Source organism: Amblyraja radiata, chromosome 33 (genome assembly GCF_010909765.2).
Source record: "Amblyraja radiata isolate CabotCenter1 chromosome 33, sAmbRad1.1.pri, whole genome shotgun sequence".
NCBI classification, from domain to species: Eukaryota; Metazoa; Chordata; class Chondrichthyes; order Rajiformes; family Rajidae; genus Amblyraja; species Amblyraja radiata.
Window position 1 is genome coordinate 3,828,061 of NC_045988.1, and position 17,168 is coordinate 3,845,228.

Here is a 17,168-nt window from a genome sequence, read left to right on the forward strand (position 1 = left end):
TCAACAATGCAAGTGTATTTTTATTGTCATTAAATCGCAAAGCTTTAAGCAGTTTCTTATAGTCTATCTATCTACGCAAATTCTTGCCATCAGCTTACAATCACCGCACCCTCACTGGCAGTGCCAGCATTACATTCCAGACAGGCAGAATTACAAACTCCTTCATGGTGTGATGTGTTTATGACAGACTCGGGTGACTGATTTTGAGGCCAAATAGCAATTCCTGCTCCAAGTGAATGTTCTGTCCGCATTAGGATTCTGCAAACCCATCAAGAGATTTTCACAAACATCATTGTGGACACTGGAACCAGTTTCCTGCCTTGAGGAAGTTCTATTGAAGTTTCTTCCATTTTTGGTGATGTTGATCATATTAACTATTTTGTATTTCCATCATGCATCTGCAAAATTCTAGGTGCTTTTCAAAGATTTCCACTGTTCAGTGTAATCATTTTATAGGATCGTTTTCACCCAAAACTGTGACATATTTACAAGCGGTCATGATGCTTTATTTAATTACCCCAATTTACTTCATAACTCAAGGTAACTTAGCCCCTTGTCTGGCAGCCCAGTGGACAGTTGGAATCCAACTGAAGGCGCGAACATTTGTCTATCAGAAACAAACGGATACTGGGTTGATTAATGGTACTTAATGACAGCAACCTTTTCCAATATGCAGAAGATCCTGCAATTCCCCCATTGGCCTCATTGGTCATCCCAGAACTGACATCCTTCGAGTGGAAGCAAGCAAGTCATCCTCGAGCCCAAGGGGCTGGTGGCCAGAAAGAATGAGCTGCCAGAGGAAGTACTTGGGGCAGATACGACCGCGACATTGGAAAGACATTTGGCCAGGTACATGGATAAGTAGGGTTGGGGGATATGTGAGCAAATGGGGCTAGCTTGAATGGGGCATCTTGATCAGCATTTTGTGGTTGCTGGGCTGTTTTATATATTGGACCAGGACGTGGTATTCTCAAAGACAGAACTGCTCCTATTCCTTTCGCCGATTTTCTGATGAAGGAAGTTGTCCAAGGTTGCCTGACTGATGCAGTGCAGATCTCTGAAGAGTTTCAGGATGCTGTCTCTGAACTTCACCCCAATAAACACATAAAGAACTGGATTCAGGCAGCTGTGGATGAATCCAGTGCTCTCTGACACCACAATGGTAAATGTGAGCTTTCTGTAGGAATCGCAGTCTGCTGTGATCACCTGCAGTTTGCACAGTGTCTTTATGAACTTAGCCACGTTGTACGGGGCCCAACAAATGCAAAACATCACGGTGACTGTGAGCACAACTTTAATGGCTTTGTGCCTCCCAAAGGTCTGGGTCTTGTATAATGTTTTGATTACCATTGCATAACAGTAGCACATCACTGCGAGTGGTAAGGCAAAGCCAATTCCGTGGTAGAGAAACTGTTCAAAAAGCAGCCAGTCGTGGGCCATAGCTGATGTGTAAACGCATTTGGTTTCGTTGTCATAATCATTAGCCTCAACTTGCAAGAATATTAAATTCGGAATCTGTAGCAGGAAACCTGTCACCCAAATAGCTGAACAAACCAGGTGGGCATACTTGGCACTGTGCCTTTTATGGATCTGAACGGCATAGACGATTGCCAAATAGCGGTCAATGCTGATGCACGCCAGCAGCAGGCTGTTGCAGAAGAAGTTGAGTTTGTGGATGGAGCCTAGAAATTTGCAAAGGAAAATACCAAAGAACCACTTGAAAATACTCTCGAGGGCAAAGAACGGGAGGACCAAGACCAGGAGGAGGTCAGCCACCGCCAGATGAAGCAAGTAGCTGTCAGTCGGAGACCTTGAACCCTTGTAACGTAACAAAATCGCCAACACCAGACTGTTTCCAATGGTCCCCAACAGGAAGACCAGGAAATAAATTATTGGCACGATAATCTTTCGGAAATAGTGCGGCGTTTCCTCAACCTCTGGACAGTAAGTTGCTTCAGGAAACGTAGGGATCTCGTCATTGCCATAGGAGTCATTGCCATAGGAGTCATTCCAGGTGTACTGAAAGGAGTAAAGACACAATAGTGAACATCAGAATGGTTCTGGAAATATTTATCTTACGGATCTGAATGTCAAATAAAACATCACATAAATAAACGCCTCTCTCCCTTTTTTCCCCCAATAAGATTATTTAAAGGAAAATTCTGATGAGGTTGTCAACCTGAAATGTTCTCCCTCCATAGATGCTGCCTGATCTGTCAGATAGTTCCAAGTTATATGTGCTTATTCCAGGTCCCAGTTTAGACCTGTCGCTCTATGAAGTCCTGTTCTGGGGAGAGAACAGAATAAATGGCTTATGAACCTTGCAGCTGGGATGGAGGAACTCAGCCACAATTCCAAATATAATAGTTGAATCCTGTTCAAACACGCAAATGCGTGGAGGTTGGGTGTGAGTAAAGTCGTAAAGTCAAGAATCCCACAAACCAATATTTAGTCTGAAGAAGGGTTCCAACACCTATTCATTTTCTCCAGAGATGCTGCCTGATATGCTGAGTTACTCCAGCACGTTGTGTCTAGATTGGTGTACTCATCTGGATAGTAGTCATCTCATCACCAAGGGTGTCTTTCTGGCTGGTGGCCTGTGACCAGTGGTGGTCTGCAGGGATCAGTGATGAGACCTATGTTGTTTCTGATATATATATAAAAGACTTGTGTGAAAATGTAGATGGGTTGGTTAGTCAGTTTGCACGCAAACGTTGGTAGAATTATCGGCAGTAAGAAGGATGTCATAGAACACTGCATGATAAAGGTCAGATACAGATATGGGGGAGAAATAGCAGATGGTGTTTGATCTGGGCAAGAGTGAATTGGTGCACTTTGCGAGATCAAATGTCAAGAGAAAGTTACAATTTATGGCAGGACCATGAATGGAATTGATGTACAGAGTTACCTTCGGGTCCAAGTCAATAGACAATAGGCGTAGGAGTAGGCCATTCGGCACTTCGAGCCAGCACCGCCATTCAATGTGATCATGGCTGATCATCCACAATCAGTACCCCGTTCCTGCCTTCTCCCCATATCCCCTGACTCCGCTATCTTTAAGAGCCATATCTAGCTCTTTCTTGAAGTATCCAGAGAACCAGCCTCCACTGCCCTCTGAGGCAGAGAATTCCACAGACTCACAACTTATTGTGAGAAAAAGTGTTTCCTCATCTCCGTTCTAAATGGCTTCCTCCTTATTCTTAAACTGTGGCCCCTGGTTCTGGACTCCCCCAACATCGGGAACTTGTTTCCTGCCTATAGCATGTCCAAACCCTTAATAATCTTATACGTTTCAATAAGATCCACTCTCATCCTTCTAAATTCCAGAGTATACAAGCCCAACCGCTCCATTCTCTCAGCATATGACAGTCCCGCCATCCCTGGGAATTAACTTTGTGAACCTACGCTGCATTCCCTCAATATCAACTCCACAACCCACTGAAAGCAGCAACACAAGAAGAAGAGTGGTAGAGAATGCAGATGGTGTGTTTGCATTCATTGATCGAGGATGTCTTGTTGCAGCTGTATAAAACTTTCATGAGGGCCACATCTGGAGTATTGTGCGGAGTTCTGGCCACCTCATTACTAGAAGGATGCGGAGAGGGTGCAGAGGATGTTTATGGGGACACTGCTTGGATTAGAGGATAGAAACATGGAAACATAGACAATAGGTGCAGGAGTAGGCCATTCGGCCCTTCGAGCCTGAACCGCCATTCAATATGAACATGGCCGATCATCCAACTCAGTATCCTGTACCTGCCTTCTCTCCATACCCCCTGAATCCTTTTGCCACAAGGGTCACATCTAACTCACTCTTAAATATAGCCAATGAATTGACCTCAACTACCTTCTGTGGCAGAGAATTCCACAGATTCACCACTCTCTGTGGTGGGGAGGTTGGGGAAAGTTTGATTTCTGTGGAGCGGTGGGGCTGAGGGGTGACCTAATAGAAGTTTATAAAATTATGAGAGGCACAGACAGGGTAGACGATCAGAATCTTTTCTCAGCATGGAAATATCAAATACTAGTGGGCATAGCTTTAAGATGAAAGAAAGAAAGTGTAAAGGAGATGTACAGGGCATGTTTTAAAACACAGAGAGTGGTGATCACCATGGATGGTGACTGAAGCAGAAACAATTAAAGCATTTATGCAGCTTTTAGATTGGCATATGTGCTTAGAATATAAACTCCATCTGATTCTCAATATGTGAAATTTAGTCATCACAAGAAAATATATCTTTGCAAATTCTCAAATGTATTCCTTAAAAGTTTTCCATTGGGAGTGGTTGAGGAGGGACATTGTGAGCATTAGAAAGAAATGTTGAAGGAGACGATACAGGACTTAGGGCAATGCAGCACAGAGGAATTTGCTTGGGATTTGCATAGTATAAATGTAAATTGTCCCTAGTGTGTGTAGGGTAGTGTTAGTGTGCGGGGATCGCTGACTCGGTGGGCCAAAGGGCCTGCTTTGGGGCTGTATCTCTGAGACTAAAGCTAAACTACAGCGATGTATCATATTTGAATTTACAAATTGATTTCAATATTTACCTTGCACAAAACGGTATTCCCTTATCATGTATTTTTACACTGTAAATGGCTCAATTGTAATCATATATTGGTTTTCCACTGACTTGTTAGCACGCAGGAAACTGTACCTCGGTACGTGTGACAATAAACTAACCATAAATGCCATTTTTGGTAATAATACACAGATTTGTTATCACACATCTAGCAGCACAAACTTGCAATGTGTGGGATTGGTTCATATTATATAGTATAATACCTGAATACACCCAACAATATATTTGTACGTGGAGTACTTATGCTCCTGTGAGCCACGTAAATGGAGATCGCAAATTTGGAACCACTGACAATAAATCTTCAAAAATTATGCCTATGGTTTCTTTACCCGTTAGAGGGAACTTATGGGATTGTATTGCATAAGTGGTTTAGCAAGCAAATTGGGGACTTTTCACCCTCAAACTTGTTCCATTATGCAGTAGGAATGTGCTGATTAATATTTTAACTCGATCTGCCCATTTAAATTCCATAAAATGGTTCTGTTGGTGTAAAGGACTAAATACAATATTACAGGTAGACAAAAATGCTGGAGAAACTCAGCGGGTGAGGCAGCATCTATGGAGCGAAGGAATAGGCGATGTTTCGGGTCGAGACTATTACAATCAGTTGGAGAGGTCAAATGTGAGCGTAATGCGTAACTTTAGCAATGAACAATTTAAGTAACTGAATGGGGAATAAACCCATGAACAATACACCCTTCAGAAATTAGCTTAAATCATTGATCACATACCAAAACCATCAATGTGAATAGAAATAAAAAGTTTAAATAAATTGTTGCTTTCAAAATCTAATAGTTGCACGTTGCAAATGTGTATCATCTTCATTTCTCGTGCTTAATAATCAGTTATACTGCAACAATTAAAGGTTTTGAAAGTTAAGTTAAAAGGCAATCAGAACTTTTTTGTCACAACTTGTTAACAATAGCATTCATCACGGTCCATAAAACAAGATGAGGATTACTTACAACATCAAAGTCACTGATCTCAAACCTCATTTCTGACATTTATATCAAGGCATTCAACTGTGTTGAAGAGACGGCAACTCAACAGAGAGTTTCATTAATGTATTGATGTCAACTTTGAGAATGCAGAAGTTCTACTGAATTAGCATATCTGGTTTGTTTTTTAACACTCGTGACACCCTTCCTGTTTGTCGAATTTAAATATTGTAAATTTTCCCTTTTATTAATTTCTTGATTGCATAATGAATATATATTTTAGCATTGTCAGCAGCAGGTCAAATCAGGAAACGTTTAGCATCCTGTACAACTTCAAATCTACACCCAGATACTTCACGACCAGCAGAGTTAATCTGATATCAGTAGTAGCGAAAACACTGGAATCTATTATTAACAAAATGGTAACGTGCAAATAAGAAAATAATTAAAATGTTGGGCTAAGTCATCGAAGATTTATGAAAGGAACTCCATGTTTCAGGTCGAGACCCTTCTTCAGACTGAGAGACAGGGGAAAGGGAAGCCTGTAACAGTCTGAAGAAGGGTCTCGACCTGAAACGTCACCCATTCCTTCTCTCCAGAGGCGCTGCCTGTCCCGCTGAGTTACTCCAGCATTTTGAGTCTCTCCATGTTTCAAAATCTGTGAGAGATTTTTGAAATTGGAACTAGCAATATAGATATGGTGGGCTAGTTGATGTGGTCCATTTAAACCTTCAAAAGGACTTGATAATGGGTCACATAGGCAATAATTAAATAAAATTAGGTTGGTGTGGAAGTGAATTGGTTAATAGAGAAAACAGTAGGAATAAATGGTCACATTTGGTTGATGAGGCTGAGGCTATTGGGGTTTTGCATGGGGATGTATAGTGCTGGGACACAATGATCTGTATGAGGGAATCTAGTACATTATAATCAAGGATAGACACAAAAAGCTGGAGTAACTCAGCGGGTCAGGCAGCATCTCTGGAGAAAAGAAATAGGTGATGTTTTGGGTCGAGACCCTTTTTCAGACTGACAGTCGGGGGGGGGGAGGGTAGGAAAACGAGAGCTATAGATGGTGATAGAGAACAAATGAATGAAAGATATGCAAAAAAGTAACGATGACAAAGGAAGGGCCAATGTTAGTTGTGGGCTGTGTGAAAACGTGTTAGACAAATAACATTATAATCTCACAAGATTGATATAGGTTGATTCTTGCAAACTGTTTTGTTGACATTTCTTGCCATCACGTCCATTTGCACCCTCTGCATACTCCTTCCTTTGCAGTACTCTTCTTGCAGCTGCCAGGAGATGGCATATTTTGCAGCACTGAGCTAGGTATGGTCACATGCCGCATCTGTTGGCCCGTCTGTGAAGAGCTTGCCAGGTGGAAATATACGCACTGTGCAAGATGAAACATTCAGAAGTGAACATTTTACATTGCTGTTTCACTCTGAAACTTTCACTGGCAATGTTTCTCACTATCGGCAGTCCCTGGGTTATACAGTGCCCTCCATAATGTTTGGGACAAAGATCCATCATTTATTTATTTGCCTCTAACTCCACAATTCGGGATTTGTAGTAGAAAAAAATCACATGTGGTTAAAGTGCACATTGTCAGATTTTAATAAAGGCCATTTTTATACATTTTGGTTTCATCATGTAGAAATTACAGCTGTGTTTATACATAGTCCCCCCCCCCCCCCCCATTTCAGGGCATCATAATGTTTGGGACACAGCAATGTCATGTAAATGAAAGTAGTCATGTTTAGTATTTTGTTGCATATCCTTTGCATGCAATGACCACTTGATGTCTGCGATTCATGGACATCACCAGTTGCTGGGTGTCTTCACTGGTGATGCTCTGCCAGGCCTGTATCATAATCAGAATCAGAATCATCATCAGAATCATACTTTATTAGCTAAGTATGTTTTGCAACATACAAGGAATTTGCAGCCATCTTTAGTTTATGATTATTTTGGGGGCTAGTCCCCTTCAGTTTTCTCTTCAGCATATAAAAGGCATGCTCAATTGCATCCAGATCAGGTGATTGACTTGGCCACTCATGAATTGACAAATTTTTAGCTTTGAAAAACTCCTTTGTTGCTTTACCGGCTGGCATTTGGGGATTTTCCTTTATTATAGGGAGAATTCTTCTGTCATCAGCTGTGAAGGTCTTCCTTGGCCTGTCAGTCCATTTGCGATTAGTAAAATGCTGGAAACTATATAGGCTGGTGAGCTTATCATGTGTAGTTGGAAAGTTACTTGAGAGTATTCTGAGGGATAGGTTATACAGGCATTTGGAAGAGCAAGGGCTGATTAGGGATAGTTAGCATGGTTTTGTATGTGGGAGGTCGTGTCTCACAAATCTGATGAGGTCAGAGCTGTAGATGTTGTTTGTATGGACTTCAGTAAGGCATTCAACAAGGTTCCGCATGGTAGGCTGCTCTCAGTGGCGTAGCGTGGGGGGGGGGGGGGGCAGAGGGGCGGTTGCCCCGGGCGCTAAATTTTTAGGGGCGCAAAAAAATTGTTGGATAATTTTTTTTTATAAAATGGCAAAAAAAGATTGTTCTAACGGCACGCTGCACCTCTTTGGCAGCCTTCCCCTGCATTACTGTAATAATTTTTTTTTGCCATTTTATAATTTTTTTTTATCCAACTATTTTAACCAACCAGCGATCTCCGCACATAAACCGCCGTTGTCGTCCACTGGGCCCGCGGTCGGGTCGAGTGGCCGCTGCCGCCGGAACGTGCCCCAGCTCCGAGTTCTGGTCGCCGCTGCCCCCGCTCCGAGGCCAGGCCGCCGCTGTTGCTGCCCCCGCTCCGAAGCCAGGCCGCCGCTGTCGCTACCGCTGCCGCCGTCCCAGCCGCTGCCGCCGCCGTCCCAGCTCCGATGCCGGGCGGCCGCTGCCGCTGTCCCAGCTCCGAGGCCAGGCCGCCGCTGCCGCTGTCAAAACTGCCGCTGCCCAGCTCCGAGTTCTGGTCGCCGCTTCCGCTGCCCCGAGGCCGCCAGCTCCGCTATTAGGCCTCGGCGCAGGCGGAGACGGGGTATACGACAAAAGAAGTCGCATCCCCCGAAGGAAGAGACCAAAAACGTGTTCCCCCCCACCACATACACAACATAATAAACCAAAAATCAACTAAACAGGACAAAAGAACAACACAAAAAAAGAAGAAAAAAAACACAGACTGCTGGCGAGCCGCAGCTGCTAAGGCAGCACCGCCATCTTTTTGTTAGGTTGAGAAAATAAATACAAAACTTGGATATATAACAGCTCATGGGCCATGGCTAGCCGCTAATGAGGAGGCGCAATATTTTAAACTGCCCCGGGCACTCAAAACCCACCTTACGCCACTGGCTGCTCTGGAAGGTTAGATCGCAAGGGATCCAAGGAGAGATAGCTGAATGGATAGCACATTGGCTCCATGGAAGGAAGCAGAGGATGATGGTGGAAGGTTGCTTCTCGGACTGGAGGCCTGTGACTAGTGGTGTGCTACAGGGTTCAGTGCTGGGCCCGTTACTGTTTGTCATCTACATCAATGATTTGGATGAGAACATACAGGGCAAGATTAGCAAGCTTGCTGATGATACAAAAGTGAGTGGTTTTGCAGATAGTGAAGATGGTTGTGAATGATTGCAGCAGGATCTGGATCGATTGGCCAGGTGGGCTGTGGCCAGGTGGGCTGAGGAATGGTTGATGGAATTTAATACAGAGAAGTGTGAGGTGTTGCATTTTGGGACGTCTAACATGGGCAGGACCTACACAGTAAATGACAGGCCTCTTGGGAGTGTTGTAGAGCAGAGGGATCTAGGAGTACAGGTGCATGGTTCCTTGAAGGTTGAATCGCAGGTAGATAGCATGGTCAAAAAGGCTTTTGGCCCATTGGCCTTCATCAGTCAGAGTATTGAGTATAGTAGTTGAGAGGTCATGTTGCAGTTATATAAGATGTTGGTGAGACTGCATTTAGAATATTGTGTTCAGTTCTGGGCATGTTATAGGAAAGATATTGTCAAGCTTGAAAGTGTTCAAAAAAGATTTACGAGGATGTTGCCAGGACTAGAGGGTGTGAGCTATAGGGAGAGGTTAAGCAGTAGGAATGTGTCTCAACCCGAAACTGCCTGTCCAGCTGAGTTACTCCAGCATTTTGTTTCTGCCTCCGAGAGGTTGAGTAGGCTGGATTTCTATTCCTTGGAGCACAGGAGGATGAGGGGTGATCTTATAGGCGACAAACATAAGAATGTGTGCTGTACAAAAACTGAAACTGTTGGACATATTCTGAAGATCAGGCATTATTGTTGGGAGAGAAAAAACATTTATTTCAGAATGAAATGCATTATTTTACTTTTCAAGATCAGTGTGTGCATGGTAAACAATGATTTAGATTTAAATCTCCCATAATATCGTGAACAATGTGAGTGTGGTTAGCAGTATGAGCTCTGTGTACTCATTATTGTATTGTATTGTATTGTATTGTATTCAAATTTATTGTCATTGTCTCAGTTAGAGACAACAAAATGAATTTCCCTTACAGGCAGTATCATAAAAATAAATAAATAATAATAAATAATAAAACATATTAAAAATAAAATAGAATTTAAAAAAAAGCACAAACACTGAAAGTCCACGACACAACATAACACAGTGGCACCAAGGTGAGGAAGGCACCATAGTCCAGCCAGCCTCCCCTCCGTTCTTCCCAGTTGTTCACTCGTGGTCGAGGCCTTCCTAGCACCCGCAGTCGCCGCTCCGGGTGGCCCGATGTTCAGGCCCTCACGCCGGGCTGGTGGAACGCTGACGCCGATCCCCAACGGTGAACATCCTCCTCAGCGGCCCGGACCTCCAGATCAGCCGCCTCCCGCAGCCGGAGTCCGCAGCTCCCGCGTCCGCAGGCCGAGCCGGGCGGAGTCGCAGGACCCCGCGTTGTCTATCAGCGTTATGTTACTGTCTGTAGATTTAATTTCTGGATCATCTGTTCAAAAAACTCTCTTTGTCACCCCCTTGTGGATTCACAATTAGTTATTTCACAGTTGACAGAAATTAGGTATCTTCTTTTATATTTCTTAAATATAAAAAGATAATAAACATAAAATGATTTCCTTTCTTTGAATTCTGCCTTACCGTACAATTCTTCCCCCTGTCAGGGGATGAGAAAATGAAATGGGGCTATTAAAGAGAAGCTTCCATTTTGCTGTGTTCTCATTAGCTAATCAGCTGAAACTTTAACAGCAACAGAGATTTAATTAAAAACACAACATAACATAAGGAAATACAACAATTAAACATTAATTTTCACGGAGTCACAAAGTATTCTAATAACAAACACCAGCACACATTTAAACACCGACAGGACTTAGTTGCACATCCAAGCACATACTAACATGCACATATGCCACTAGATAATGGCAACGCAGGAGGGATTAAGGAAGATAGACACAAAATGCTGGAGTAACTCAGCGGGACAGGCAGCATCTCTGGATAGAAGGAATGGGTGGCGTTTCGGGTCACCTTTAGGAAGCATACATGATGACAGAAATTGAGGCTCTGCTCAGGAAAAAGAGGAGGCATGGGACAGGCATAGGAAGCTGGGATCAAACGTAGCCCGGCCTGAGTTTTGGGAACTGAGGAGCAGATTTAGGAGGGAAATCAAAAGGGCAAAAAGGGGACAGGAGATAGCTCTGGCAGGTGATGTTTGGAGGCTGAGATGAGGTTGGCAGATCCTGAACTCTGGCATTGACTGAGAAGGTCAGAGATCTCTGAAGAGCGGCTCAGGTAGTTATTTGTGTAATATTCTGCTCAATGTTGCAGAATCTTCATTCTTCTGTGATAATGCAGGATTTTCTGCATTATCACACATTAAGGAGGGCCTTAGTAATCCTGTAAATTCCATCTTCTGCAGTAGTTGCCTTTGGTTGACACAATTAATCACTTGTTTTCATTTCCCTCCAACTTACCTGCTTTAGACTAAACAGGATTCCTGGAATCTTAACTTTCTCGTTCTAGATTTGAAACTGTCATTCTCTGTATTCATTTAGTTTTAAAATATGGACAATTAAGAATAAGCTAACATTTATTGTTCAAACATTGTTGACCCGAAGGCATTAAAAATCAACATCACAAATTGCAGTTATATATAGACTGTAGAGTTTTCTCTTTAATCATTCTGGAAAAGTTGACAGAAAGACCAGATGGAGATTTTTTTTCTTCCAATTATTAATTGATTCTTATCCTCAGTAAGACTATGGCAGACACAGCTAGAGCTGAGTAATCACCGGTGTTCCTCTTTAATTGATTTCACCACTGAAATGATCTTTGGATAATTTGAAACAATACATGAATGTCCATTTCCCTGCAGTGATTTGCATAATGACACAGTTGAGTTCTATCTTGACTAATCTCAGAGCCTACAGCCACACACAAACGAGTTTCTCATTTCACCTGATGTCTTGAGTGCACCGAAGAAGAACTACACAGAGATCAGATTAAAAAATGGAACTTTCAACTAATTAGCCGGCAAGGAAAGTAACAAGAGTCTGTGCTTTAATCTCGGTTTCTAATGCTGATTAGTTAAGGATGAGACAGAGTCAAAACCCTGTACTGATGCCAAACACACAAACTGTGTGGATTGGAGTGCTCATTCATTATTAGAACCCCTCAAATGATTTACTCCTCAACCAGTTGGGCATTACGAGGCTGGCAACGAAGAGGGCCATTCAATCCGCGAGTGAAGTCGCAGAGAAAGCCACTAGGTGGCTTTGGATTAAGAGGGCTGATCCGTGGGCGGTTGCTGCTGGTACACAAGTCGGGGCCTGATCAACCCCGGCTGGGTCGCCTGGGCGAGGGTGTCTGATGTTGTGAGACCCGAAACACCCGATGACCCCAGGTCACATCACTAAGGATGCGTCCCAGCGCATCTAGAAGATGTATCTTTCACACTGGGCAAGTGGTTAAGGTGCAGCTTCGCCTCAAGCAACAGTCCTCTTGAATCAAACGGCTGTAAATTGAAGTCCCTCTCTGATGCCTTGAATTAATAACCCAGGCAATTAATAATCCAGTGGTAAGAGATACCTGCATGATCAGACATGATGCCTTTCAGGTATGGTGTTAAAATGAGCCATCATATGCCTTCTTAGTTGGTCACAGGGAGAATATGCAAACTCCACACAGATGGCACCCAAGATCCGATTCTAACCTTGATCTTTGGTGCTGTGAGGCAGCAGCTCTACCAGCTGTGCGCCTGTACCGCCCACGTGGAAAGGGAGTGGAGTTTCTAACCTGCAATCTGACCAATATCATAAGTGAGAAGAGCGGAATTAGGCCATTCAGCCCAACAAGTCTACTCTGCCATTCAATCGTGGCGGATCTATCTCTCCCTCCTAATCCTGCCTTCTCCCCATAACCTCTGACATCCATACTAATCAAGAATCTATCTTGACGGGCAAAAAGGGGAAGCATGGTCATAGTGTCCCAGGGAACCGCATGTGCGGCGGGAGTATCCCAGGGAGTCGCGCGGGCCCGATTCACCCGCCTAACACCGCTTACGGCCGCCGACCAGAACGACATCCGAAGACCGGAACGCGCCCCGGTAGGCCCGACCCGCTCCAAAGGCTTCCCGGGGGACTGCGGTGAAGACGGGCGGCGAGGCCTATCTGGGCCGGAGGAGCCTTAACGTTGGCGGCAAGAGTCTCTGCGGCAGTGGGGCCTCGGAGCCCCGATGGCGGTGGGGCATCACAAAAACGAAAGATTGAATAATTGATTGATACTTTACTGTCACATGTACCTGATACAGTGACATTCTTTGTTTCGCATACAATACACAAGTGTGCAAAGAGTCGCCACGTACAGGGCACCAACACAGGTTATGAGGAATAGATATTAGCCTTTCAACATGGAGGCGGATAAGAGGCTTTGCTGCAGCTGTACTAAATCTGGTGACATCACATCTCCAGACTTAGTTCCCTTTTGCAGTTCCCTTTTGAACACTTAGTTCTCCCAGTAGCAGTTTACATGGAGTATATCAGTGTTGAAAGTGCAGAATCATCAGAATTGTTTTTAGAATTCCATGCACTAACTTGTCCAGAAATAATACATTAATGAAGCTTTTAATCACTAAAATATAAAAATCTGACGGGCCATATTAAAATAGACTTTTTTTTTGTTTACTTAGGGTAGTCTTGAAAAAGGAAAATGACCCTAAAATTCAGAGTAAGATTTTTCCAAGCACTACTGAGAGAAGCTAGCTAGCTGCTTCATCACGTGGAGCTATGGAACCGTCTCCCACACACACAAAAACAGTTAATGCAAATTCAGATTATAATTTTACATTTGAGGTAGATTGATGTTAAGGACTGAGAGATATGGAGGAGTTCTGGGCGTTGGGTTTGGAGAGAAGGCAATGTTTTTGTCCTGAGAATCATTCGGATGGTTGTGGGCAGGGCAGAGCTGGGTATTTAATACTGGGCTGCTTTCATTGGCCGTCGTGCTGCTGTTGCTGGGGTCCGGAGAGGAAGCGGCAGAGGAGATTGGTGCAGCTCGCAGCCCGGACGGCAATGGTGGCTTTTGTTCATAGGGGAAGCTGCAGGGGTTGGATACAAACAGGGGGGGGGGGGGGGAATGAAACGAAAATCCTGTAGGAATTGGGAAAAGGCTCACGACTCCCTGGCATAAATTAAAAATAAATAAATAAAAAATGCAATAAAACATATTTTTAATAAATTAAAACTCCCCTGGCATATGGAGTCATTTGTTGCAGGATAAGTATCAGAAGATTGGCGTTGCAGTTTTTTTTTGTCATGTTAAATACTGTGGTTACCTTCTTAACCCCTGCCATATTACAAACTACACTCAACTTTGAGTCTTACAATGTGTAGGAAGGAACTGCATATGCTGGTTTACATCGAAGATGGCCACAGAATGCTGAAGATATGTGCTTACAGCATTTTCAACTTTTCTTTGAATTCCTCCCAACTGCAGTTTTATGGCTCAATTACTGAGTGAATTTATAACTAGTCAATTTTATAACTGTTTATATATTGTGCCACTGTAAATAATTAACCATAAGTTCACATGTAAATAATTACTTAGTTATATGGGGTTCGTTTTCTTTTAAAGGAGTAGCTGTGAGGTTTTTTTTTAACATGTAAGAGTAAATTTAAGAATTGAGTGTACATAGTGGTTTTACCTTCAAGCACTTCTGTTGTTCAGTTTGAGAATAACTGGTCAATAAAGCAAGAACTAATCTGAGTGTTAGAAATGTAGTGATTCCAAAGAAACTCACAGTCACTACAGTTCACGTAATTTCAAATGACATCACTTTTATTATTTTCTATTACAATATCTGTCGCAGGAACACAGAAGCAATGAAAGACCGATGGTCATGATCTCACTGAATGACAAAATAGATTTTAGGAACTGATCATTAATTAGCAGCATGTAGCCACAGAAACATATGTACTTTCTGAAATATAGTCACTGTTACAACGTACGTTACACAGCATACAATGTGTGCAAAACAAACTACCACACAACACAATATAACAACAAATACAGTGTTTAATATTGTAAAAATCTTTACATTTTGCTTTTTCCAAAGCACTTTACATGCAATGATGTCGTTTTGAGGTATAGTCACTAATGTAACAGAAGAAACGTGATAACCAATGCAACACAAAGCAAGTTCTCACAAACAACGAAGCAGTTATGTCAAGCGTTAGCTCAAGAAAACAGCATCTATCATCAAGAAACTCCACCATTTGGGTCATGCCTCCTCTCACTGCTACTGTTAGGCAGGAGGTACAGGAGCTTGAAGTGCTATACCACTAGGTTCAGGAACACCTACTTTTCTGCAGTCATCAGGTTCTTGAATCAACCTGTGCAACCCTAATCATACCTCAGCAATGGAACACTACGTATTACCTATTAGTTTTGTTCATTATTGTCTTGTGCGCCGAGGTACAGTGAAGAGCTTTTGTTTGTGTACTATCCGGTCAAAGACTATACATGAATACCATATCTTACACACAGTTGGACTACCAAAGACTTGTTTTCTAATTGGGTTTTGCACTTATGTATTGCTTTTACATTTTTTTTAAATTTCACTGTCTTCTTTAATCTATGCATAATTTATGTGTTCAGTGTTGTCTGAACCTATGTGCCTGTAATGCCATTTTCATTGTATCTGTATCTCGCTGTAATTGTGCAAGAATAAAACTCGACTAGACTTGTATTTATTTATTCAATACATGTGACAATTAGCCAGCACACCGGGGATTTCCTCCAGGTAAAGTCTCAAGTAAACATCTCATCTGAAAGACCACACCTTTAATAATAAAACACCCCCTTCAACATTTGCAATATTAGAATTTTTTACCCTAGATTATTCTTCCCAAGACTTTGAAGTATGTCCTATGTGTAACACTTCAGGCGGTCTTGCGGTACATCTAAGAAATAAGGCCAGTATATTTAAAAAATAAGCTAGTATAAAGTAAAAGCACACAAAGCCAACAGCTGACAGATGCTGTGCTAGATCTTTGTTAGAACAATCCCAAATTATTCCCACTGCCCTACACGTGGTTTCCATGGACCTCTGTCTTCCTCTATGTCACGGTTTGAAGTCTTCCCTGTCACAACACGCTTCATGCTTAGACTGAGCTGTTATCGGATATTTCCCCCCCAAACACAAAATGGGCAATGTGGACGAGTTAAAATATATCTCCACTGTCCAAAGGGTTCAAAGGTTATTTTATTGGTCACATACACCTAGGTGTAGTGAAATGCTTCTTGCCAATGCAGCACATAAAGAAAGAATACAGACATAACCTACAAAATCCTGGTCCTCACCTACAAAGCCCTCCACCATCTGCCCCCCCCCCATATCTCACTGACCTCCTCTCCCCCTACCAACCCTCACGGTCCCTCAGATCCACATCAGCCGGTCTCCTCTCCATCCACAAATCCAACCTCCGCAGTTTTGGGGACAAAGCCTTCTCCAGGGCAGCTCCCAGGCTCTGGAACTCCCTCCCCCAACTGATCCGCAATTCCGTGTCCCTCACCATCTTCCAGTCCCGCCTCAAGACCCATCTCTTCACCTCTGCCTATCCTTAGCCCCACGTCCCCCTCCCTTTCAATCTGTGCTTGAATTGCCTCATATTGTGTTTTGAATTGAATTCTGTCTTTAATTTGTGTACTAGTCATGTCTCTACTATTTATTTCATTCCGCATACATGTCTTTCCTCTACTTGCTAAATTTTTGTAAGGTGTCCTTGAGACTCTTGAAAGGCGCCCATAAATAATAAAATTTATTATTATTATTATTATTATAACAGTAATAAAGAAATGTACACACAAAAACATCCCCCCACAGAGTCTCCAACTCTTTTGGAGAAAAGTGGAGCCACCAGGAGAGGGCGCGAACGTAGAACAAGGTCACCAACAACAACAACAAAAAACAGAGTGACGCTTGGGGGGGGGGGGGAGAAAATAAACACGATAAACGAGAACAAACCACGCGAAAGAGAGAGTGAGAGAAACACGGAGGTGAAAGCAATAATAATACCTTCTCGACATATCAGGGAATGAAGTCAATGGACAACATGCAGCTTGGCAAGAGGGTGGTCACGTGACAGGTTTGCCTTCCCCCCCCCTTTTCTTCAAC

General features: G+C 43.0%; 1 protein-coding gene across 4 annotated transcripts; it reads right to left on the reverse strand.

Moving 5' to 3' along the window:
- cxcr5 (C-X-C motif chemokine receptor 5) lies at positions 1-17,138 on the reverse strand. Of its 4 annotated transcripts, none has more exons than XR_004416705.1 (3): positions 17,070-17,138; positions 10,637-10,729; positions 1,915-2,019 (listed from the first exon to the last, which is right to left on the reverse strand). XR_004416705.1 is itself a non-coding variant. In XM_033049496.1 (2 exons), exons 1-2 carry the CDS (start codon positions 5,582-5,584, stop codon positions 943-945), a joined length of 1,116 nt encoding a protein of 371 aa, XP_032905387.1. In that variant the 5' UTR covers positions 5,585-5,652; the 3' UTR covers positions 1-942. The 4 variants fall into 4 exon arrangements, 1 of the variants encoding a protein (XP_032905387.1); XR_004416704.1 differs by lacking the exon at positions 1,915-2,019 and adding an exon at positions 7,297-7,388; XR_004416706.1 differs by lacking the exon at positions 10,637-10,729 and having other exon boundaries at positions 1-2,019.
- Between the last annotated feature and the right edge of the window lie 30 nt (positions 17,139-17,168).

Bases quoted from the DNA above. Each gene is read 5' to 3' on its own strand.
- cxcr5 (XM_033049496.1), bottom strand. From the start codon at position 5,584: ATGTCAGAAATGAGGTTTGAGATCAGTGACTTTGATGTT. The intron at 2,020-5,545 runs GTAAGTAATCCT...TACTCCTTTCAG, and splicing joins AGATCAGTGACTTTGATGTT to TACACCTGGAATGACTCCTA.